This window comes from Thermobia domestica, chromosome 15 (assembly GCF_964235325.1).
Source record: "Thermobia domestica chromosome 15, izTheDome1.hap1.1, whole genome shotgun sequence".
In the NCBI taxonomy this organism is placed as follows: domain Eukaryota; kingdom Metazoa; phylum Arthropoda; class Insecta; order Zygentoma; family Lepismatidae; genus Thermobia; species Thermobia domestica.
The window spans coordinates 89,433,739-89,454,020 of record NC_137468.1 but is presented as its reverse complement, the minus strand read 5'-3'; the positions used below and the strand labels follow the sequence as shown (position 1 = coordinate 89,454,020).

At 36.3% G+C, this 20,282-nt stretch overlaps 1 protein-coding gene across 1 annotated transcript in view; it reads right to left on the bottom strand.

Annotated features, from left to right (window-relative positions):
- LOC145671878 (beta-galactosidase-like) overlaps nt 1-20,282 on the bottom strand; it is a 96,405-nt gene that overhangs the window by 32,560 nt on the left and 43,563 nt on the right. Inside the window, exons 4-6 of the mRNA XM_081741106.1 lie at nt 19,724-19,787; nt 14,587-14,681; nt 2,941-3,121 (exon numbers count right to left, since the gene is read on the bottom strand). Of these exons, the coding sequence (XP_081597232.1) occupies nt 2,941-3,121; nt 14,587-14,681; nt 19,724-19,787 (340 nt within the window). The remainder of the gene's footprint in view (nt 1-2,940; nt 3,122-14,586; nt 14,682-19,723; nt 19,788-20,282) is intronic.

The window sequence follows — 20,282 nt, the reverse complement described above, 5'->3', positions numbered from 1 at the left end:
AAGGACTTGTTTTAATTACTTTCAAAATGCTCATAAATGAGACAAAGACTCATTGCTAACCCACATTTTAATATCTTTTCTTCCTGCTTTCCAGTCGTCGTTGTGTATACTAAACTTTATTCACTAATCTATATTATTTTTTTAACAAAAGTTAAATAAAAACATATTTTTTGCTGTCTGTTAATATATATATATATATATATATATATATATATATATATATATATATATATATATATATATATATATATATATATATATATATGTGTGTGTGTGTGTGTGTGTATACTATTACATTAGTAGTATCCAATTTCATGTACGAATTGATACGTTTAAATGTACACTTATTGCATATTTATAAAATTCTGTGCCTCAATTTCTCAGTAAATGTAATAAATGTTCGTTAATTGTAGTTAGATGGTTTCTTAAAACTATTAATACCCACGTTAATACACTGTCCTGTATGTATGTATGAGTGTGTGTGAATGAATGATAAAATTAAGTTTTAAGTGGTCGCATTTAATATTGATTTACTGTAATAATGTTCATAATAAGTGTGTAAGAGCATGTTATATGTATTAGTGTGTGATGAAAGTTATGAAAGATAACCGATTCTAAAGTAATTTAAATCGGCTCTAGGAGAAAAGCCAAAATAACAGGATGAGCGAGAATAACGACAGTCTTTTCAAAACATCTATTTGTGGAAAATAAATTTGACTTTTTTTCTTTCCTTGGCTGATTCAGATGTGTGTTCGAACTCAATTATAGAACTTCAAATACTGGATACAGATTATTCAACATTTCGAAACAATAGACAAACAATTAAATTAAAACTTCTCGTCACCAGGGCTGGGTTAGGGCAACTTCCACTTTCGCAGTTGCCTGGATCCAGGTTGGGATAGTATGAGGGAACATTGTATTATCGGGATCACTTCAGAATTGATCCTCCAGTAATTAACCTCGGGTATGAACCACGTTTTTAATAACTATTCGAGTTTCTTTACCACATATCCATAATTATCCAGTAATCATTTATCCCTAGTTCCTTCTTTCTCTTTCGCTTCCCCTTTCCTCCTTTTCTCCTTTCTCCTAATTTCTTTTCTTCTTTCTCACTCTTTCTTTTCCTCTTTCTAATAAAACTGAAGAGGGGTCCTGACGGGGAGGGGTCCAGTAATCATTTATCCCTAGTTCCTTCTTTCTCTTTCGCTTTCCGTTTTCCTCTTTCCCTCCTTTCTCCTACTTTCTTCTCTTCTTTCTCACTCTTTCTTTTCCTCTTTCTAATAAAACTGAAGAGAGGTCCTGACACGGTCATTAAATTGTTTTCGTGTTTCTCTTCGGAAGTCCGATATGAATTAGTTAATCCTAAAACATACACAAAGCATTTCCAAAATTCATTGATTTAATTTTTTTTTAATTTTCATATTTTGGCTAAATTATTAAATTTCAATTCAAAAATAGTGACTCCCAATTTTGCCCATCATTCACGACGTTGGTCTTCATGTATATATAAAATTCTTTCAGATATGAAGCCTGAAGTAAACTTCAGAATCCAACAATGGTCAGTGATCATGTTCTAGTTTAAGCTCGGAGAGATTTCAGTCACAGTAATTCATTTAGAATTGCAATATGTGTATTGATTCAGTGCTTTTAGATTGATGATTTTGATTTCAGTTAGAGGCCAGACAGACCCTTCTTTGCAGAAACAGACTAAAATTTGGTTCATGTGGAGGAAATGGTAAAGAATAATAGGACAACGATGGTTTATCAAATGATGGAAAGATTGTCAATCTCGAAAGCAAGTGCTAAGCTTCTTTCAGAACTTAGGTATCGAAAATTGTGTCTAAAATGGACAGCAAAGCATCTAATAAGAAAAATAATGCAAACTCGGTTTAGGCATAATCGAATCTTTCCCAGTAGTACCTAGTGAGGTGTTTCAACACGTCATAACGTGTGATTAGACTTGAGTCTATCAGTATGACAATCCTTCAAAGCGTCAATTAATGCAATGAACTCATATAACGTTACCACCAAAACTAAATAAGTAAAATAAAATAAAAAAGATAAAAAGATTTCCCTTTCCAAAGGCAAAATTATTATCACCATATTTTGGCACTAAGATGGCCCATCTTCATCGATATTCTTGAGAAAAATATCGTTCCACCAACAAGGAATGATACCGCAAATCTTCAGATAAACTACAAGGAGTAATTACAATAAAATGACCTCACCTAAAAGACACAAAAATAAACTTTCATCAGGACAATTCAGGCTTGCTCACTGCGCACTAGACGCTAGCAACAATTGCAAAATATGGGTGAATTTGATGCCTCATTTGACTTACAACTCCAATTTTGCTCACTCAGTTTTCTACGTTTTTGGTAAATTGAGCAATTTTATACTGGAAACGACGACAAGTTACTCCAAGTGGTTGAAAGTTGTTTTCGAAAGTAACATGTAGCATTTTACCAAGGTGCCTGTGTGAGATATAAAGAACAATGAACCAAATATGTAGACAGGAATAGTGGATACACTGAATGATTCTGATCTGTAGCTAATAGTTGTTGGCGCATATATACCTAGTATAATTATTGTAAGTTATTAATTTAAAAAGTTATTAAAGATTGTGTATTACTTGCTGACCGAATCTTGTATTTACCTTCTGCTCCAGAACCATATTCGTAATACATAACAGATTTTGATTCAATATGCACTTATTTTCTATAAGTTGATTGTTTTCAACGGAATCGATGATTCCATTACATACAGAATTCACTACATACAAAGTTCGAGTTAAAATTTCAGTGATATGAGCGAAAATCTCGATAACTATAACACATAGTTTTATATAAACTTCACCCGGATCTTTTATGATAATCTTGAAATTTTGACTCAATGTCTGTAAAGCATACGAGTATTAACAGCAATATATAACATACGTACCTGGTCCAAAATCTACAGTTGCATAGACACCAGGAATCTTTCCACATTTCAAATAGTCTGTTCCAGCTCCGTCTGTGGTGAACAGGACGGCTGCATCTTCTACGTAGGAGGCAAACAAGTCACGGAGGGCAGCTAAGTATTCAGCATCGCAAGCACCATAACTTCCATATTCATTTTCAACCTAAACGAATAACAATTCACATATTATGAATAATTTACTTTCGGCCTTAAAACAAATTAAAGAAGTAGAATTTTATCCTTCAACTGATTTTCTTAAGTTATCAAATTTAATCTTGAGCTCATAGATTTAAAAGAGTGGTTACGCAGTTACGAATGTAGTCAGTGCGCAAAGGGGCAAGTTTAAGATAAGTTTGTTCGATTTCAGTTCCATGCAAAAATGTCCCGTACATTGACAGTGACCACATATAAATTCAATCACTATGAGAATTTTAGAATATATGGAGATAAATTTGATCAAGATAATAATATATTTTTGGTAAATCTCTGATAAACAAATATAATTTGTATTGTCTCTTTGTAAATGCAAAATTTAAATTGAGAACCTGATAATTTCGGAATCAAAAGAGCATGCGATATAATTCATACATACCGCATGATCCACTATTATGTCCCTATTTTTATTTTACTGCTATTTTATCACAAACGATAAATAACTCTACCGTTATATTGTGTTATACTCTATCCCATTACGTGCTATTATGTAATTGTTACGTTATTGTTGTTTGTTGTAGGTATATCCAGGAAATAAGTGAAAATGGCGCAGAGACAGAACATTGCTGACCGTGCTCGGATTGCAACGAGGATGGAAGTGTGGCAGTCGCCCGTAATGGTGCAAAGATGGTGGAGACGGGAGAAGGGTAGACACACGACTCTGGACATGAAAACAATAAAGAGACTGCGTGCGAATTTGTTGCGTACGGGTTCGGTTAGTCACGAAAAGGGAGAGTTGTCACTGACGAGGCTAAAGCCAATGCTGCTGCGGCGTTTGCGCAACGTCCCAGGAAGTCCCGTGACAATATCATAGGAAATCTGGTTTATCGCATGGTTCGGTCCAACAGCTAATGAAGGAGATCGACTGGAGACCATGGAACCACATTTTGTCCAGGGATTATCACTGGAAAATTGTGATGTTAAGATGGAGTTTGCTGAATCCACATGCAGATATACTGAGTGACATTCTATGACCAGACGAAGCAGTGTTCCATGTGGGTGGGTTCATAAATTGCCATAACTGCCATTACTAGACCCGTAATAACAACAGTCCTGAAGCTACGATTGAAAAAAATGCAGTAATGTCCTTCGCTGACTGTGTGGTGTGGTATTCGGGATGACACTCTTATCGGTCCTTACATTTTTCGTAAAACAATAAATGCGGAAAGGTATGTGCACATGCTACGAATGGGTTTTTCACACTGTTTCAACCTGGATCGGAGTGGACAATTTGTACTTTATGCATGATGGGGCATCTCCCCATTTTGCGTTGATTTCGCAAGAATGGCTTGACAGTGTTTTCCAGGCCGCGTTATTGGACATCGCGGAAATGTTAAGTGGCCACCGAGAAGTCCAGACTTGTACCTATTGGATTTTTTTCCTCTGGGTATATTTGAATGAGAAAGTATATACCAGAAAACCGCGTGATTTGGACATTTTAGAAGCAATCATTATGGAAGAGTGTGCGCAGGTACCAAACGACATCTTAAAACGGTCTGTGAGGAACGTTGAGCCCCGACTCCAACACTGTGCTACTAATGCTGGTGCCTACGTTGAATGAAATGGCAAGGATCATTGTATATACATAATAGAATTTGACAGCAATCATGTAACATTGTTGATGACAGATTATAATAGTAAAATGAAAATAAGGATATAATTGTGGATCACTCTATATTAAGGACATTAAGGTCTACCTAATGCCAAACTTCATGAGGATCATATGAGTACCGTAATACGCCTAGATATATTATTTCTTTTCCTTGCCCAAGAATCTCAAAAGTTTTCTTCCTTGCTTTCTCTTTCAGATTATTTATCACTGGATCAATATAAACTGATTGTTCACTGGTTGGATGCTGTTCTGAAGAAACCACTTAACAGTATTGTGTTTCTTGATAAACTGGGCCAAGCAAGGTGGTTATAACTCCTACCCTAAGGGAATTTTCGCCACTATATTAGTAATGTTCCTTAGGGTTCTTAGAATCAAAAAAATAGTTGTTGATCAACATATAAGTGGAACACCTGGGTTCTGGGCTCCTTAACGCTTTACCAAACGTATATTTTTACAGACATCAATGGGGTCTCTTTAAATGCCTGTAAATCAGACCGTCAGTGCAACACTGGAACAAGTTACACCTCGATCGATTTGTAAGAGTATAGGCTTCAGTTTATATAACAAGCATGACATTTCTACATACGAAGGAAAAATAATTGAAGGATATTTAACAAAATTTCCCTAAAACTGTCCCTTCTCGCAATTCTTTAACTTATTACGTGGCAACACTGCAAGCTAGGTGGATAATAAAATATATTTATGTGTCCATTTTATGCTCAACTTAAACTGAAAATTTCATCTTGATCCATCAAATAGTGGCAGAGAAAATGTGTTTTATAGTTTTCACAGGGTTCATGATAATCTATTTAATGGAATGACAAGTATCACTTTATATAAATGTTCCGTTTTATTTTTTCTACGGAAAAGAAGTGATATAAATTATTGTAGTTGCTTTTTCTCATTTATTATATTATGACAGATTCTCAGTACCAAGAAATCCTCCAGGAAGGTTTTATGCTTTGTTGGTTCATGGTATAATAGGAAATATTTCAAAATAAATAATTTTACTATTGTGCGCTTACATTGTTTTTTTTTTTTTTTTTTTTTTTTTTTTGAAAATACTTGGTGTTTTAGTCTTCTACAGTGAATACAACTTCTAAACATGTCTGTCCATATGTGAAGTTATAAAAAAAAATAACTCTCGAAGTTATGGACAGTGCATGCATTCTTATTGCATATGCATACAGATAATCACACCATTATATAATATGTAGTTTTTCAAGATTGAGAATAGTGGCACATTCCCCCTGAAATCCACGTCATCTGATGAAGAATGACAAACAAAAAGAAGCCAGTTAGACAGGCGACAACTGCAACAAGAAAAAGGATTGCTTTTCTGAAAAATCGAAATTCTGAGTAATACACTACCCATAAAACAAAACTGACATGAGGTTATAAAATGTAATCGAAAAAAGCTTCCATAAAATCTTTCAGGTCAAAGAACTGCAACAAGACAGTGGCACTACAAAACTACACTCTTAACATCAATTTGCATCCAAATTTCTACAGAATACGACACAAACGAACACGGTCTATTGCTAGGACTACCAAAGGTTTACAAAATTACCACAATTGCTAAGTCAGTCTGCTGAATCATGCGGGGCGAAAAATGTTACACTCTTAGTGGATAATTCGCCATATTTCAACCGTTCTGCCGCACGATAATGTCGCAGGCATCCTGTATAACGAGGAGAAGTGCGTATTTTGCCAGAATCCGCGAGAATGAGAATCACGGAAAAAGGGAAAGGGTGGGTCATGGGAATCCCTGGTGACATGTTTCTCTAGAATTGCTGTACATGTCATTAAAGAAGCAGCTATTTGAAAGGAAGATGAACCACTACTGTTACAGATTCGAGATATGGATCTTATAGCAGCCGAAATGAGGTACCACAACTTGTGCCGTAAAGAATATACAAGAAGGGACAAGACAAAAAGGCTTGCAGGGCACATGAGAAAGCGTGCATATATCCAGCGGACATACGTAATTAAGGAGTTAATGTAGAAATTTCACGTTCTATCCGTTAATGTATGTTCAAGAAGAAGACCCAGCCAGTGTTAATCAGGAGTGCAAAGTGTGTGAATTCAAGAAGTTGCTGAAACATTTCCCACGTGCGCTACAGCATATTTTACCAGATCGTTGAGGTGAAATTATTTATACAAGAAACACACCTAAAGATAACTTAGTTGAAGATGGACTAGCGCAGGTATGCCAGAAAGTTTTTGGTTATTCTAGTAGCTTTACTGTTAGTGTGAGCTGCTATTAATCACCATCGAACATTGATCTTTTGTGGCCGCCCATGACAAAAATGCTACATTCCAAGAGCTTCGACGTGCCTCACCTCCATATTTAGTTTATATCTATCCTTTTAGCTGTAAGTAATACAGGCACGAGTCCTCAGAAAACCTGTCGCTAAATCTTTAGCGCAAGATATTTGTTAGCTGTATCAGATGGACCTTGGTTGATTCAAAACATTTGCTCCTAGGTATAACACTCAGGCATCTTACAAATCAGCATAGAATTGATAAATCTGCTAAACTGTACGGGGCACTCCTCTTCATATCCACAAATATTAAAATTGGAAACAGCAATGTATGATTGTGTTGTTGAAAGCGGTGATGACCAGCCATCTTAAAGAGTCATCTGTGTTCTCCCCCTTTTTAATAGGATAATTTCCGAGGATTTGCGTCCATATCACTTCCAGTTTAAAGGTTAGATATAATCTGAATGAAGAGATGCAATACGTCTGAGCTCTTGGAAAGTAGCATTCCCACCGTGGGTGGTCACGAAGGAACTCAAACCTATGGATGGTGATTAAGAACACCTCGCAGTAACAGTAAAGCTGCTTCAATAACCAGAACACTTACTGACATACCTGCATGGAGTGTACCTTAAAGAATTAAATTTTAGGTATGTATCTTGCTTAAACAATTTCACCTCAACGATCTGGTAAAATAACAAACTGTAGCGCACGTGGGAAATGTTTCAGCAATTTCTCCTTCAGTTTACACATTTTACATTCCTGATCAACACTGTTTGGATACGTATTCACAGCCGTAGCTACGGGGGTCGAGCGGAACGGTCGCCCCGGACGCTGATAGCAAGGGGGCGCCGAACGAGCAAGAAGAAAGAAAAGGTGTCGGAAAAGAGTAAACGACCCTGCGCCCCCTAAAAGGATTGGCGCCCTATTAAATCAATGTTGTTGTCGGTTTGCAAAGTAATACGCTTGTTAAAAATTTTCTTGTCCGCTTCGCTCGCAACCCAAAATTTTCAATAAAAGTCACAACAAATTTTTCCTTATTACTTAAAGAAAGTTATTATATACGATTTGTTAATGACTTTGAGGCATACAAGGTGTCGAGTAATTAGTTATAGTGTACGCCGGAGCGTTCTTAAAATCGGAAACAGTCAGTCTGATATATATGTTTAGCACTGTGATGGCGATGAGTTTGCTTAGTTAATCACGCTTTTCTACCCAATCGAATTAATCACGATGGTGAGAATGAAGGTATGAAAATTAGAGGAGTGTAGAGACACATGCAAGTTGCTGTTTGCTTGGGAATATTAAAAATTAAGGTAAACAAGGTAAATAATAACATATTTGAAATCGTAGAGTAGGAGCTAAAAGGATCAGAACTTAACCCAACGAATTTCGTCTTTTTCAAAGACTAATCATTACAAGACAATTTAAAGGAATTTGGGTTTAACGTCCCTTACAGCAGCGAGGCTAAATGAGACAGGACCTACTGATTAACGTGGAATCCGAACCACATGAGCTCCCGCCGGGAATCGAACCCAGCTTTCCCATGCCAAAGGCGCGTACGCTAATCGCTTAGCCACCGAGGAACTCATTGAAGGAATTTATTGGGATCATTTCTCCATCTGCTGCTCGTATCGCCAGAATATATTTTCTGTGCATACCGGTACGTCTCAGTTGTGCTCTGTTTTAACTATCTACATACAGAAAAAAAACCTTTAGAATTTCTGTTATATTTCACATTTTTTACCGTAAAAGAACTAACGAACTCTATGGCCAGTAAAACCGGAGGTTCAATGCCGCGTTCATAAAACCTCTTCAATGACCTCCGAGGAATCCAGTTTCTACTTTTTATTCTTATCTCTGCGAGTTTCATCTTATTACTGTCTTCCTAACGCACGTTTTCCGATTGGATTTCCAGTCGAAACTTTGAAAGCGCTCCTGCTTTCTTTCATTCTCGCTACATGACCTGCCCACCTGAGCCTCCTAGACTTGATGACTATCAATGTTCGGTAAACCGTATAAATTATGCAGTTCTTCGTTATGAAGTTTCCGCCATTCCCTATTCCCGTTTCTCTTGGGTCCGAATATTCTTCTCAGGATTTTATTCTCAAATACTTGCAGTTTACGTTCTTCCCTTAAGTAAGCGACTATGTTTCGCAACAATACAGAACAACGTTCATGATTATAGTTCTATATATTTTGACCTTCAAACTTCCGTGACAGAATTCGCGACGACAAATGATTGTTTACTGAATAATAACACAAATTCCCTGCTTCCAGTCGACATTTAATTTATTCGTGGATATGGTTTTTGTATGTTAGTATTGATCCTAGATACTTGAAAGTATCCACTTTATCGAAAATACTATTTAATACTTTGACGCATCCATAATTTGCAGTATTACGTTCCCAGTGAACTTCCATGTATTTAGTTTTTTTCTGCATTTACTTCTAAACCTGCACGTATTTAATAATGTCTCTGTATTTCTTTCTATTTTTTTCCTATCAGATTTACATCTTCAGCATACGCCATAACCTGGCGAATACTATTCCGCTCTAGGCCCTGGTTGCTAACTTTGATTTTACTTATAGCGTACTCCAGAATAAAGTTGAATAATAATGTCGACAACGCATCTCTTTGTTTCAGACCGTTCTCAACGAGGAAGCTCGTGGACAAGAATTTTCCTTCTTGGACTTTACTTTGGGATTCATTTAAACATATCTTAATTCCACGAGGGAATAGGGAATCTAACTAGCTTTTTTGGTATCCAAATTCTGCAAGAAGAATTTATAATATTTATCTCCTAATAGAATCGTAAGCCTTTGTGAAATCAATAAAGAGTTGATGTACCGGGGTATTGTATTCCCATTTCTTTTCGAGAATTTGTCGAATTGTAAATATCTAGTCCATAGTTGATTGGTGGATCTAAATCCACACTGATAATCTCAAATAATTACATGCTGGTATGAGATCAATCTTGCTAATAAAATGTTTGAGAGGATATTACAGGATGTTGACACAAGAAAAATGCCTCGAAAATTATTACAATCCGCTTTGTCGCCTTTCTTGTGAATTGGAACAATGGTTCATTCTTTCCACTCTTGTGGTAACTCATCCTTGTTCCAGATAAGGAGAATGAGTTTGTATATCTTTTTCCACAATATTCCCCTCTAGCTAAAATTAACTCACCCAGACTTTCGTCTACACCCGGAGATTTGTGTTTCTTTAATTTCTTTATAGAATTTCTACTTTTGTTCGGCTAGACTCTGAAATTTATGGTTCTGCTGTGCATTTCTCTTTTCCCACGAACATTAGTTTTTGGCTGTGTGTTTTAAGCATATTGTCAAAGAAATCTTTCCATCTATTCAAGATGCTATCTGCATCAGTAAGAATTGTTCCGTCATCTCTCTTTAATATATACGTGCGAGGTTGATACCCTTTTTTTAAACTCGTTGATGCCCTTGAACATACCTCGATTTTTTCTTTTACTATTATCATCAAGTTCATTCATTTAAGCTTTCAAAAAATCGCGATTCTCACTTTTGAACATTTTGGAAGTTTCCCATCTGATGTCAACGAAATTTAGTGTTGTTATATCGTTCGGATTTAGTAGCCAACGCAGTTTCGCTTATTTTCCCTGCTCCGTTAGTATGTTGCATTTCTGGTCGAACCATGATTTGTTCCTACGCATTTCCGCGTGCCCTATTTTTTTTCTTGCTGAAATGTTAATGCTATCCCTAATTTGAACCCAAGTATCTATTTTAATAATTCTTCTGCGTTGTCTATAGGCGTTTCATAGACAAGTGTTTTGACATGACCCCACAAGAAAAAAATCAAGTGGCGTTAAATCTGGGGAACGTACATGCCAATTACAAGGACCGCCTCTTCCAATCCATCTGTCACGAAACGTTTGATTCAAATACTCTCGAGCACTAGCTGAAAAGTGGGCTCGGGCGCCATCATGTTGAAACCACATCCGTTGACGAACACCGAGAGGGACATCCTCTAATAACTCTGGAAGTATGTCTCACAAGAATCTCGTATACACTGGTGCAGTTAATCGTGGTGGTAGTAAATATGGTCCTATGATCTGATCACTGATAATATCCGCCCACATATTTATGGCGAATCGGTCTTGGTGGCCCCTTTCCACAATTGCATAAGGATTTTCGTCTGCCCATACATGACTATTGTGACTATTAAATATCCCGTCTTGAGTAAAACAAGCTTCGTCGGTGAAAAGCACGTAGGAAGCAAACTGCAGATCAATTACAGAGCGTTGGAGAAACCACTCACAAAACCGAACCCGAGGTTGAAAGTCAGTTGGACGTAAGTCCTGAACCCTCTGCGGATGATAGGGGTGTAACTGTTGCTCGTGTACTACTTTCCAAACAGTATTTTGTGCTACTCCCCTTTCACATACTACTTTCCGTCTACTTACTGTTGGGTCTTGGGCGAAACGATCAAGCACTTGTTCTTCAAAGTCCGGAGTCCTTGTGGTTCTTCGTCTTCCTTGGTCGTGGTATTGAGGTTGTAAATTCCCCGTGTCTCGTAAGCGTTGAAAAAGTCTGGCAAACATAGTATAGGCTGGATGTCTTCTTTGTGGATACTTCAATCGATATAACCTATCAGCTTCTCGACTGTTGCCATTTGCTTGACCGTATACAAATATCATGTCCGCAAGTTCTGCTATTGAATACTCCATTTGATCTCACATTCAAACAAGCAAAGCACAAACTGCACTAAGGAACTCGTACGCTACGAATAAACCACATGAAGAATGACCTTCCACCTTCCACAACGTCTTTTAGTAGGGTTGTCTTATACTTTCCTTACCTTCGATTGTTTTCTACGACAGAAGGAAGAGCAAATGCTTGTGATCGAACCTGCAAACTGTGGCGTACTTCAGGTGATAGCACCGTCTGCGAAAACAAAATATCTTCTAAACGATAACAATATGACGAAATATTAAGCATTCTAGACAAAATCTCGGAATCAGTCCTGCAAAACATCGGAAGCAGCGACTAAAACAAACGTCCTGATAAATTGTTTTTCCTTGTTCTTTTTCAATGTTCGGGTAACGCACATTACGGCTAATGATAAGAAACTGTTGTTCTCTGGCAGTGGTCACATTAACATTGGATGGCGGAAAAATCCCCCTCTCGTAAAAAGTATCCTCGGCTCGTATCATAAAATAAAATAAGATTTCTGCCTGGAAGAAAGTACCCATATCCCCCGGTTTTTCCCCTTAGTTTTACTTGCTTTTCAATGACAAAACTACATGGAAGAAAACAATGTTAGTGTGATGTTTATACAACATTTTAGTACGTTCCATGATTATTCCCTTTATTAAACGCATCTATACGTACAATGAACAGGAGAGTGTACTATCATGTATTTACCGTTTGTACCAATTTATTCACATTTTGCTTTCATATTTTCCCACTAATATTTAGTGCGCGTTATGCAACCACACATGGCACGTATAAAACTTCGCCATTTTGTGCTTGTGCGAGATATCGACTTAGTACAGACGCATTATTGCTAGCAGTTGGGACAGCTATTCATCCGTATCCTTTTCGACCCATTTTCTTGACAGATTATCCGGGAATCCTTACGCTCCTTCGGGGAATCCCTTGTGCACGAATTGCACGATCTCGACCTAACCATATTTGAATACAGCAGCTTCGGTGTCTTTGACGTGACCATGCCGTATGAGCTCTATCATTCACCATAGTCGAGCTATAGAGATTTGAATGTCATTTTCCCACGTTTTCGGCACCTTGTTGCTCCGAAATTATGTACGTTGGACAAAAGTTTATTTGAACTTTTTTTCTTGTTTCCGTGTCAGGAATCATCCCTTAAATTTTGTAAAATAGTCACGCGGTCACCCTATATATATATATATATATATAGTTATTCTTGAAGTTTTTTCTGACGACTATTTAACTGATTTTACCTTATATCTCTAGCTAATATTGTAAGTAAAGAGACTTCAAACTTTGGTATGTGTGACGTACGTGAGGAGCATGAGTGTTCTCAAGGACAAATTAGCAAAATGAAAGGAATAAGGCTAAAGGAAATTTTAGTCTCTTTTAAATGAAAGGGAAAGAAGAATCACTGAACTGCCATGTGATGAAACACTTCTGAACTTAAATTCCAGGAAAATTATCTTTGACAGTCTGTTTTGTTACTTTATATTGCTGCCTAGGCCATCAAGCTGTTGATTCATTTCTTTAAAACAGGGAGGTTTTCATTCTAAAACAGAGAGAACTCAAAGTCAATTCTCCCACTTAATACCTTAACTCAAAAGTTTTTGAACACTCTGGAGTTTTGTAAGCATTTACTGTGATTCTATTATTTTGGCACGAGAACTTAACCTATGTGATGTAGTCCTGCCTAAAGCATAGAATTTGACGATAGTTGAACTGAGGTCTGAGAGGTACTGTAGATGATATGTCAATTTCTAATTCCTAAAATTGAGACCAAAGAAGACAATTTGATATGTATATTGCATAGTATAAACAAAGGTGTATAAGGTGGGGTAAGATATTAGTTTTGTTTGGAAAGTGTAGACATAGAGGGTTAATGCAGTGACAAAAATTTTAAAGAGAAAGTAGTTTTCCAAATTTCGTAGTTATCTACAATATACCTTATAAGAAAGTTAAAAACGCCTTTCTTTGAAAAACGTTTAGGACTGTCAATACTGTCAATATACATTCTTCCGTGCTCAATTGTCGTCCAGTGGACGCGTATATGTAATGCTCGTCGTTACTATTTCAACGAGCAACAATGCAGCATACGAAACCATCGTAAGCACGTTTCAATTTTTTTTTTCGTTTTAAACATTAGCATATCAACAAGTTTTAAAGAACTGCAAAATTTGGAAAGCTTTTTTTTTTTTTTTTTAATTAATTGTTATCACCTCATTGGCAAGTTGTCTACACTTTCCAAACAAAACTAATATCTTGTCTCACCTTCCACACTTTTGTTTATATTATGCAATATCTACTACGCAATATTTTAATAATTATGATTTGACATATCATGTGCAATACCTCTCAGACTTCGATTCAACTGTCGTCAAATTTGCTTCTATAGGCAGGAAAACCTCTCATGAAGGGCGGTAAAGTTATCGTGCCAAAATAATAGGATCACAGTAGATGCTTACAAAATTCCGGGGTGTTTGAAAACTTTTGAGCGATACTGTATGTCAAGCCACATATTCATAACTCTTGTACTGAAAACAATTGAAAACTTATACTTTTATATATATGCAAAGAAAACATGCGGACATCACTTGTGAGATTCTTGAAATAAACCTATTACGAATTCAATCATGCTTTTACAATAAATTCAAATACCTGTAGAGAGGCTGTCTTTATGGATGTGTCACACTAGACATTGCCTAGATAAAAAAAAAAAAAAATGGTACGAAAACACTACATCAAGCTTCCTAGTTATTAATTCAAAACTACTAGACTTTCTGCGATTATACCCTATGAGAGAATCACTTGTTAACAGTATTAAATTAATCTTACCTGAACCATGATGATGGGGCCACCGTTACCGTATAAAAGAGGTTGCATTCTTGGCATTAATTCATCAAGCCAGAGCTTCACATAATTCATGTAACCTAAGAATATAGAAAAGATAATCGTAAAGGTTATATTTGAGTATTTGTGGTCATAAGGCTCAAACATAGGACTTGAAGAAAATATTGGGTGGCTCAAACAATGAATAAATATATAATCATATTCAGCTGTTTTCTATCAACTGCTTGATCAAGGCCCCCTTCTCAACCCTCAAATCTCGGTCCAGTGCTCCATTGCGAAATTCACGACCTAAGTCAAATTCGCTTAAAGGCATTAAAACAAATTCAAGTTCAAAATTTGGGAACTTCACTGCAACTTTGCGCACCACATTGATCTTTACTTTTCATATCAGTGCTGCCAGAGTGTTGTTTGAAGCTTCAGTGCTCTATTAAAAAAAACAATTTTGAAATCAAATAAGACGGCTATTCCTAATATTGAAATAAAGACACCAAGTTTACGACAGAAATTATTGCCCCTCTTTGTTAATTCTTTCTCGACTGGATTATATTGGGGGGCAAGGACCCCACTTTTAAATATTGGGGGGGGGAAGTGTCCTGCCCCGCAAAGTCGGTGCCTCTGTTTGAGGTAAATAATTGCTCCTAAGAATTACCAGTTTTTTCATGCACAACAATAGTAACTATAAATAAACACCCAGCTAAAAATTATTCTCTCCCTCTCTGGAACTAATTTGATACGTTCTTATCTTTACAGTCTTGTCTGTAAAAGTTTGATACAGCCTTGTGCAAATTAATGCGAATAAGATGATGTTGTTACGTAACTGCAACACACTTTCTTATGTCTACTGAAACTTATATGTAAGCTAGTATATAGTATTTCACTGTCGTTCAAGTTTACTTTTTTCCCTCTTTCCTTAAGGAAAGTAGGCGTTTCTTGTAGGTCTACACATGATTACGAATCTGTAGTCAAATAGGGCTATGCGGTATCAGGTCTGGGTTTTCAGAAATGTTGAAATGAAATTTTGAAGGAAATTTCATATTTTTGAAATGTATGTCTTTCAATAAAATTGTTATTTTTATGTAATGCAAACGAACGTTACAATATCAGAATAGATTAATAACTTAGCACTGCTTGCAATTTTCCATGAACAATAAACTGGAAAAAATATGAAAACCAGTAAAAATCCACATGTATGGGACAATCTGCACGCGTATAAAGATGCGGCTGAAATCAATTCGTTTATGCATTGTCAACCAAACAAAAGTGATAGTCAAGTGACCAAAAAAAAAAAAAAAAAAAGCGAAAGAGACAGACACAGATTGATGGATGTTAAGAAGCTTTCCTCTTGTGTGATGTGAGGAGCGTGCCACGTGCCAAATTCCAACTGTAATCTGCGGAAACACCAGATTTTCCTCTGTATAGATGCTCAATGATTTGAATTGATTGGTGAAACCTCTCATTATGCAAATCAACCTCTCATTATGCAAATCAACCTCTCATTATGCTGCTCCTATGGTTTCGAAAAAAAAAGACTATGTAGAAAGCCTATGCAGGAAATTCACTTTGAGTGACATATTGCATCGCATAATGTGCAAGTTTGTCAGTAACTCCTCAACTAGTTGCAAATAATTGCACTTTTGGTATTTTTCAGAAAGTTTTCTGAGACCCTCTTAAGAGAAATCCAACTCTTTCTATCCATTTCTGTCAGTTTTTCAGGGAATACGTCATCTTCCATCAATATATGTGTTCGGGAGCCAATGAATACAAGTTGGGAACTTTCCCTGGAGATACTTAAATCTTTGTCCTTTCTTCTCCAATTTTTCTAAAACGCCTTCATAAGGCCGAATTTAATGTGTAAGGAGGCAGAAAAATCTTATTGGGATCGACAAGAGGTTCATTTTTCACATTCTTAATTCCGGGAGTGAGGTATGCACGATTAGTCCATTTCTTTTGTTTATATAGCATTTCACCTGCTCTACTGTCTCAGTCAGAATGGAAACAACAGTACTTTGTGTAGCCTAACTGTAATCCTAACAACAAACCCATGACCTTCATGTCTCTACATATGTTTCACTTACACTCATCATATCTCACTAGCTATACAGCAGGAATTTTAAATTTTGATATGGCAAGTTTCCTTCAATAGGGGCGGACTGGGTATATTAGGGCCTAGGCCGCAGTTACCAAGGGGGGCCCTCAGACTATAATACCAATTTCTAAAATAGCGTACAATGAGCATCTGCGATGAGCCATCGCGTTATGCAGTTTAAATGTTTTGTTACTTGATAGTTTCTGCAAGCTATGATTTATCATTGGTCATTGGAAATTTGATGTCAGAGAAAGTTTTAATCAAAGAGCAAAGCACAGGATTTCCAGAAACATAAACTCTCGACAGAATATTTTATAATTACTTTTGTATTGCCGTACAGTAGCTGAAACACTAAACAAATAATAGTCAATAACTTCTTATTGTGGAATGAGCAGGACAGCTTACTGAAAATTGAAACGCTAAAAAACTTCTTCTGACTGTGGAATGAACACGACGCTTTTACTACAAATGGAAAACACTGCTGAAACAATACACAACTAATAATTAAAAAAAAAAAATTAGTATTCAGTTCAGATGATGAATTGCAGAATTCCTGAATAACTTTGTCCACGGACACTAAATTTAACATGTTTCTTTCCATACTCATTAGTGAAAATGTGCCCAAAATATCTTCAGACAAACTAGCTCTGAGATTTTTTTCACCAATTTTAACGTTGAGAAGCACCTTTCACATGTTACGTGTGTGCATGGTAAAGACAATGCATATTTGTATACAATGTATAAATTATTAAAACAACTAGACTGACGTAGAAATTGGTACAAAATTTTTCCTGCACATGACAAACAATTTTTACACAAGGTGTTTGCAGCATCATTATCACTCTGGCCGTGAATCCCGTCCAAAGATGTTTCATCTCGTATAGCAAGCTCAAATGCATAATCATCATCATCATCTTCTTCTACTGATATAGGGGCATCATTCTCTTCTGGATCATCAAAAAGTAGAACGTTTTTTCACAGAGTGTCATACACGACATAGAATTGCTGGAGCTCTTTGCATATTGCCTCCTGTTTTACTTTTTTCGCAAGAACTCTGAAAGCTTCTGCAGGCACACCATTCTTCTTGATTTCCGAAAAGTGTTTGGGATCCAGGATTTGAAGTTCAGACAGAAAGTCTTTTGGATGCTGAAATCTATCACTGACACATGTAACAGCTGTATTCAGAATTTTGTATTTTTCCTATTCTGAATAAATCGTATTCACTTACATTTAATTTCGTTCCCAGTTCATCTGCAGCAAGCTCTTCTGGCATTTTCTTCTTTTTTGAGATTCTTCTGGGCGGAAAGTCTTCTTCCATTTCTATCTCAACACCAGATTGCGCAAGCTGTTGATTTATCTTCTTACTAAATATGTTTGTGTTTTCGTAAAGCATTAAACAGACATCTTTTGCCTCCATTTTCTTCTGAAGCTGCTGCAGCAAATTGTCTACAAGTCTCCAGGAAGTAAAATAGTCCAATCCGTGAGACTAGATATTTTGAAACAGGCTCCGTTTCTGTAAATAAGTCCTGATACACAGAGCACGTCACCACAGTGTTAAATTCTGTCCATTTATTCAGCAAAGTCTCAACTTGGAATTTTGATTTCGTATCAAAGCGCATTGTCCTGTATAACATCATTAAGGAACAATAAAAATTTAAGAAATCTTGATGATGATGGACAGTCATAATCGTTTTGGCTTCCTGTTTCGTAGCGAAACTCGTTAGTGTCGATTATCGCATTCAGTGCCTTGTTTTCGCTCCACCATTATGTTGCACAAACGTTTTGAAGTTTTCGTAGTCTGTCCTGTTCCTCGTGGCTTGCATCAATCATTTTCTTCCAAGCATCCATTCTTTTGTAGGATTCAGACAGGAACACAGCACTGGTTTGAACCACACCAAATAAGTTTGCAGTTTCATTGATCTGTTCAGTCAAATTTCTCATAACCAAATTAAGTGGGTGTAAATGGTTTCAGGATTTTCATTCTCCAGTAATGCTTTAACTCCTTTATAGCAGCCACATCAAAAGAGCAGCCTACAATAATATACATCAAAACATTGTTGGCAGAAAGTACTCTTTTGGTTCCATTATGAATTCTTTGTCCTGTAGTGTCTCTGTTTACAACAACTACTAACAGCTTCTCAATACTTGACCATTTATAACGTAGCGAATTACTATAGCCAGATGATTGTGCACTGAAACAGTAATATTGTTTTCTTCTGCGAATAGAAATTGTGTCTATTGAACTGAGTGACATGCTAGTAACCTCAGCTAACCTCTGAACAGTAAGTCGTCTGTCAGGCATTATCAGGTCGTGAAACAAGTTAATGTTTTCTGCTGTGCATACTGTTATAGGCGGCCTTGCCCCATAAAGCATGTTCATTACTCTCCTTGCCGCACCGGAAGTCACGTGACCAGTTCTTGATGATTTGGTATGTAGAGGCGCCATTACCTAATACAATCACCTTATTTTCATGAATCTCCTTGGGTGTTAATAACTTTCTCTGGAGGTACCAAATGACGGCGCCTTGCCCAGATTTGTCCATTTTCTCAATTGTCACTCACCGTGTACAATTTTACCTATTTCGGATATTGCGTTCTACATCAGGGATAACAATTGCTGAGTACACCTCGTAGTATAAGGCAAATACAGACGCTGAACTCAATTGGCCTTTCAAACAAAGAAACAGAAAACTCAATTGATAATTAGAGAAAGTATTTCGTTAGAAAACAAATTTTAATATTTTCAATATGTCAATTGCAAATCCATTCTAAGAATTCTATTCCTTCTAACTTCAAAGAATTTTTTACTAATAAAAAATAATATGATGAAAACTGTTATCTGAATTCTTGGAACATAAATGTAAAAAAAAAAAAACTCCTGCTTGTATGCGAAATTCTCGTAATTTACTCGTTATTTTCTGCATCTGTTTACTGTATTACATATAAATTCTAATGAAGAATCTGTGAAGGTAACGTTATTAACTGATTAATATATTTCCTAGCTATTGAATTTTGGATGTGTCCCATATAACTTACTAGCGTCATTTGTTCGGAGTTTCATGTCTGGATTTACGCTATGAAGCCATGGAGGAAAACCACCCTGGAAAAATAAAGAAAACACACATTAAACTTTTTGAAGGTAGTATTTCGTTTACAAATGCACAATATACATAACTCATAAATTCATAACTAGAAAAGAGATTTGAAAGACTTATGAGTCTTGACTGATATGTTTTGTCGTATTTATACTGGTGCAATTGCTGGGGAAACGATAAAAATATAGCCTATGGGTTTCTACAGTCTTGTTGAGTGCGTGTAAAGACTGAACAAATTTCTACACTATACTAGTATGAGAAGGAACACATTAATATTAGTAAATACATTTTATCATATATTGTTTCAATTATCGTAAATATTATTGTGACCCATAATGTAATTAAACAAAATATTTAATTGAATTTTAAAATGTGTAAAAAATAGGCAGTGTATGAAGTGGAGGCAGTTTGAATATTCTTTAGGATTCATAATAAAATGGAAAATTTAGAGTGCCTTGACTTCTACAATGCAAATGATCAGCTATGACTTTTAAAACTAG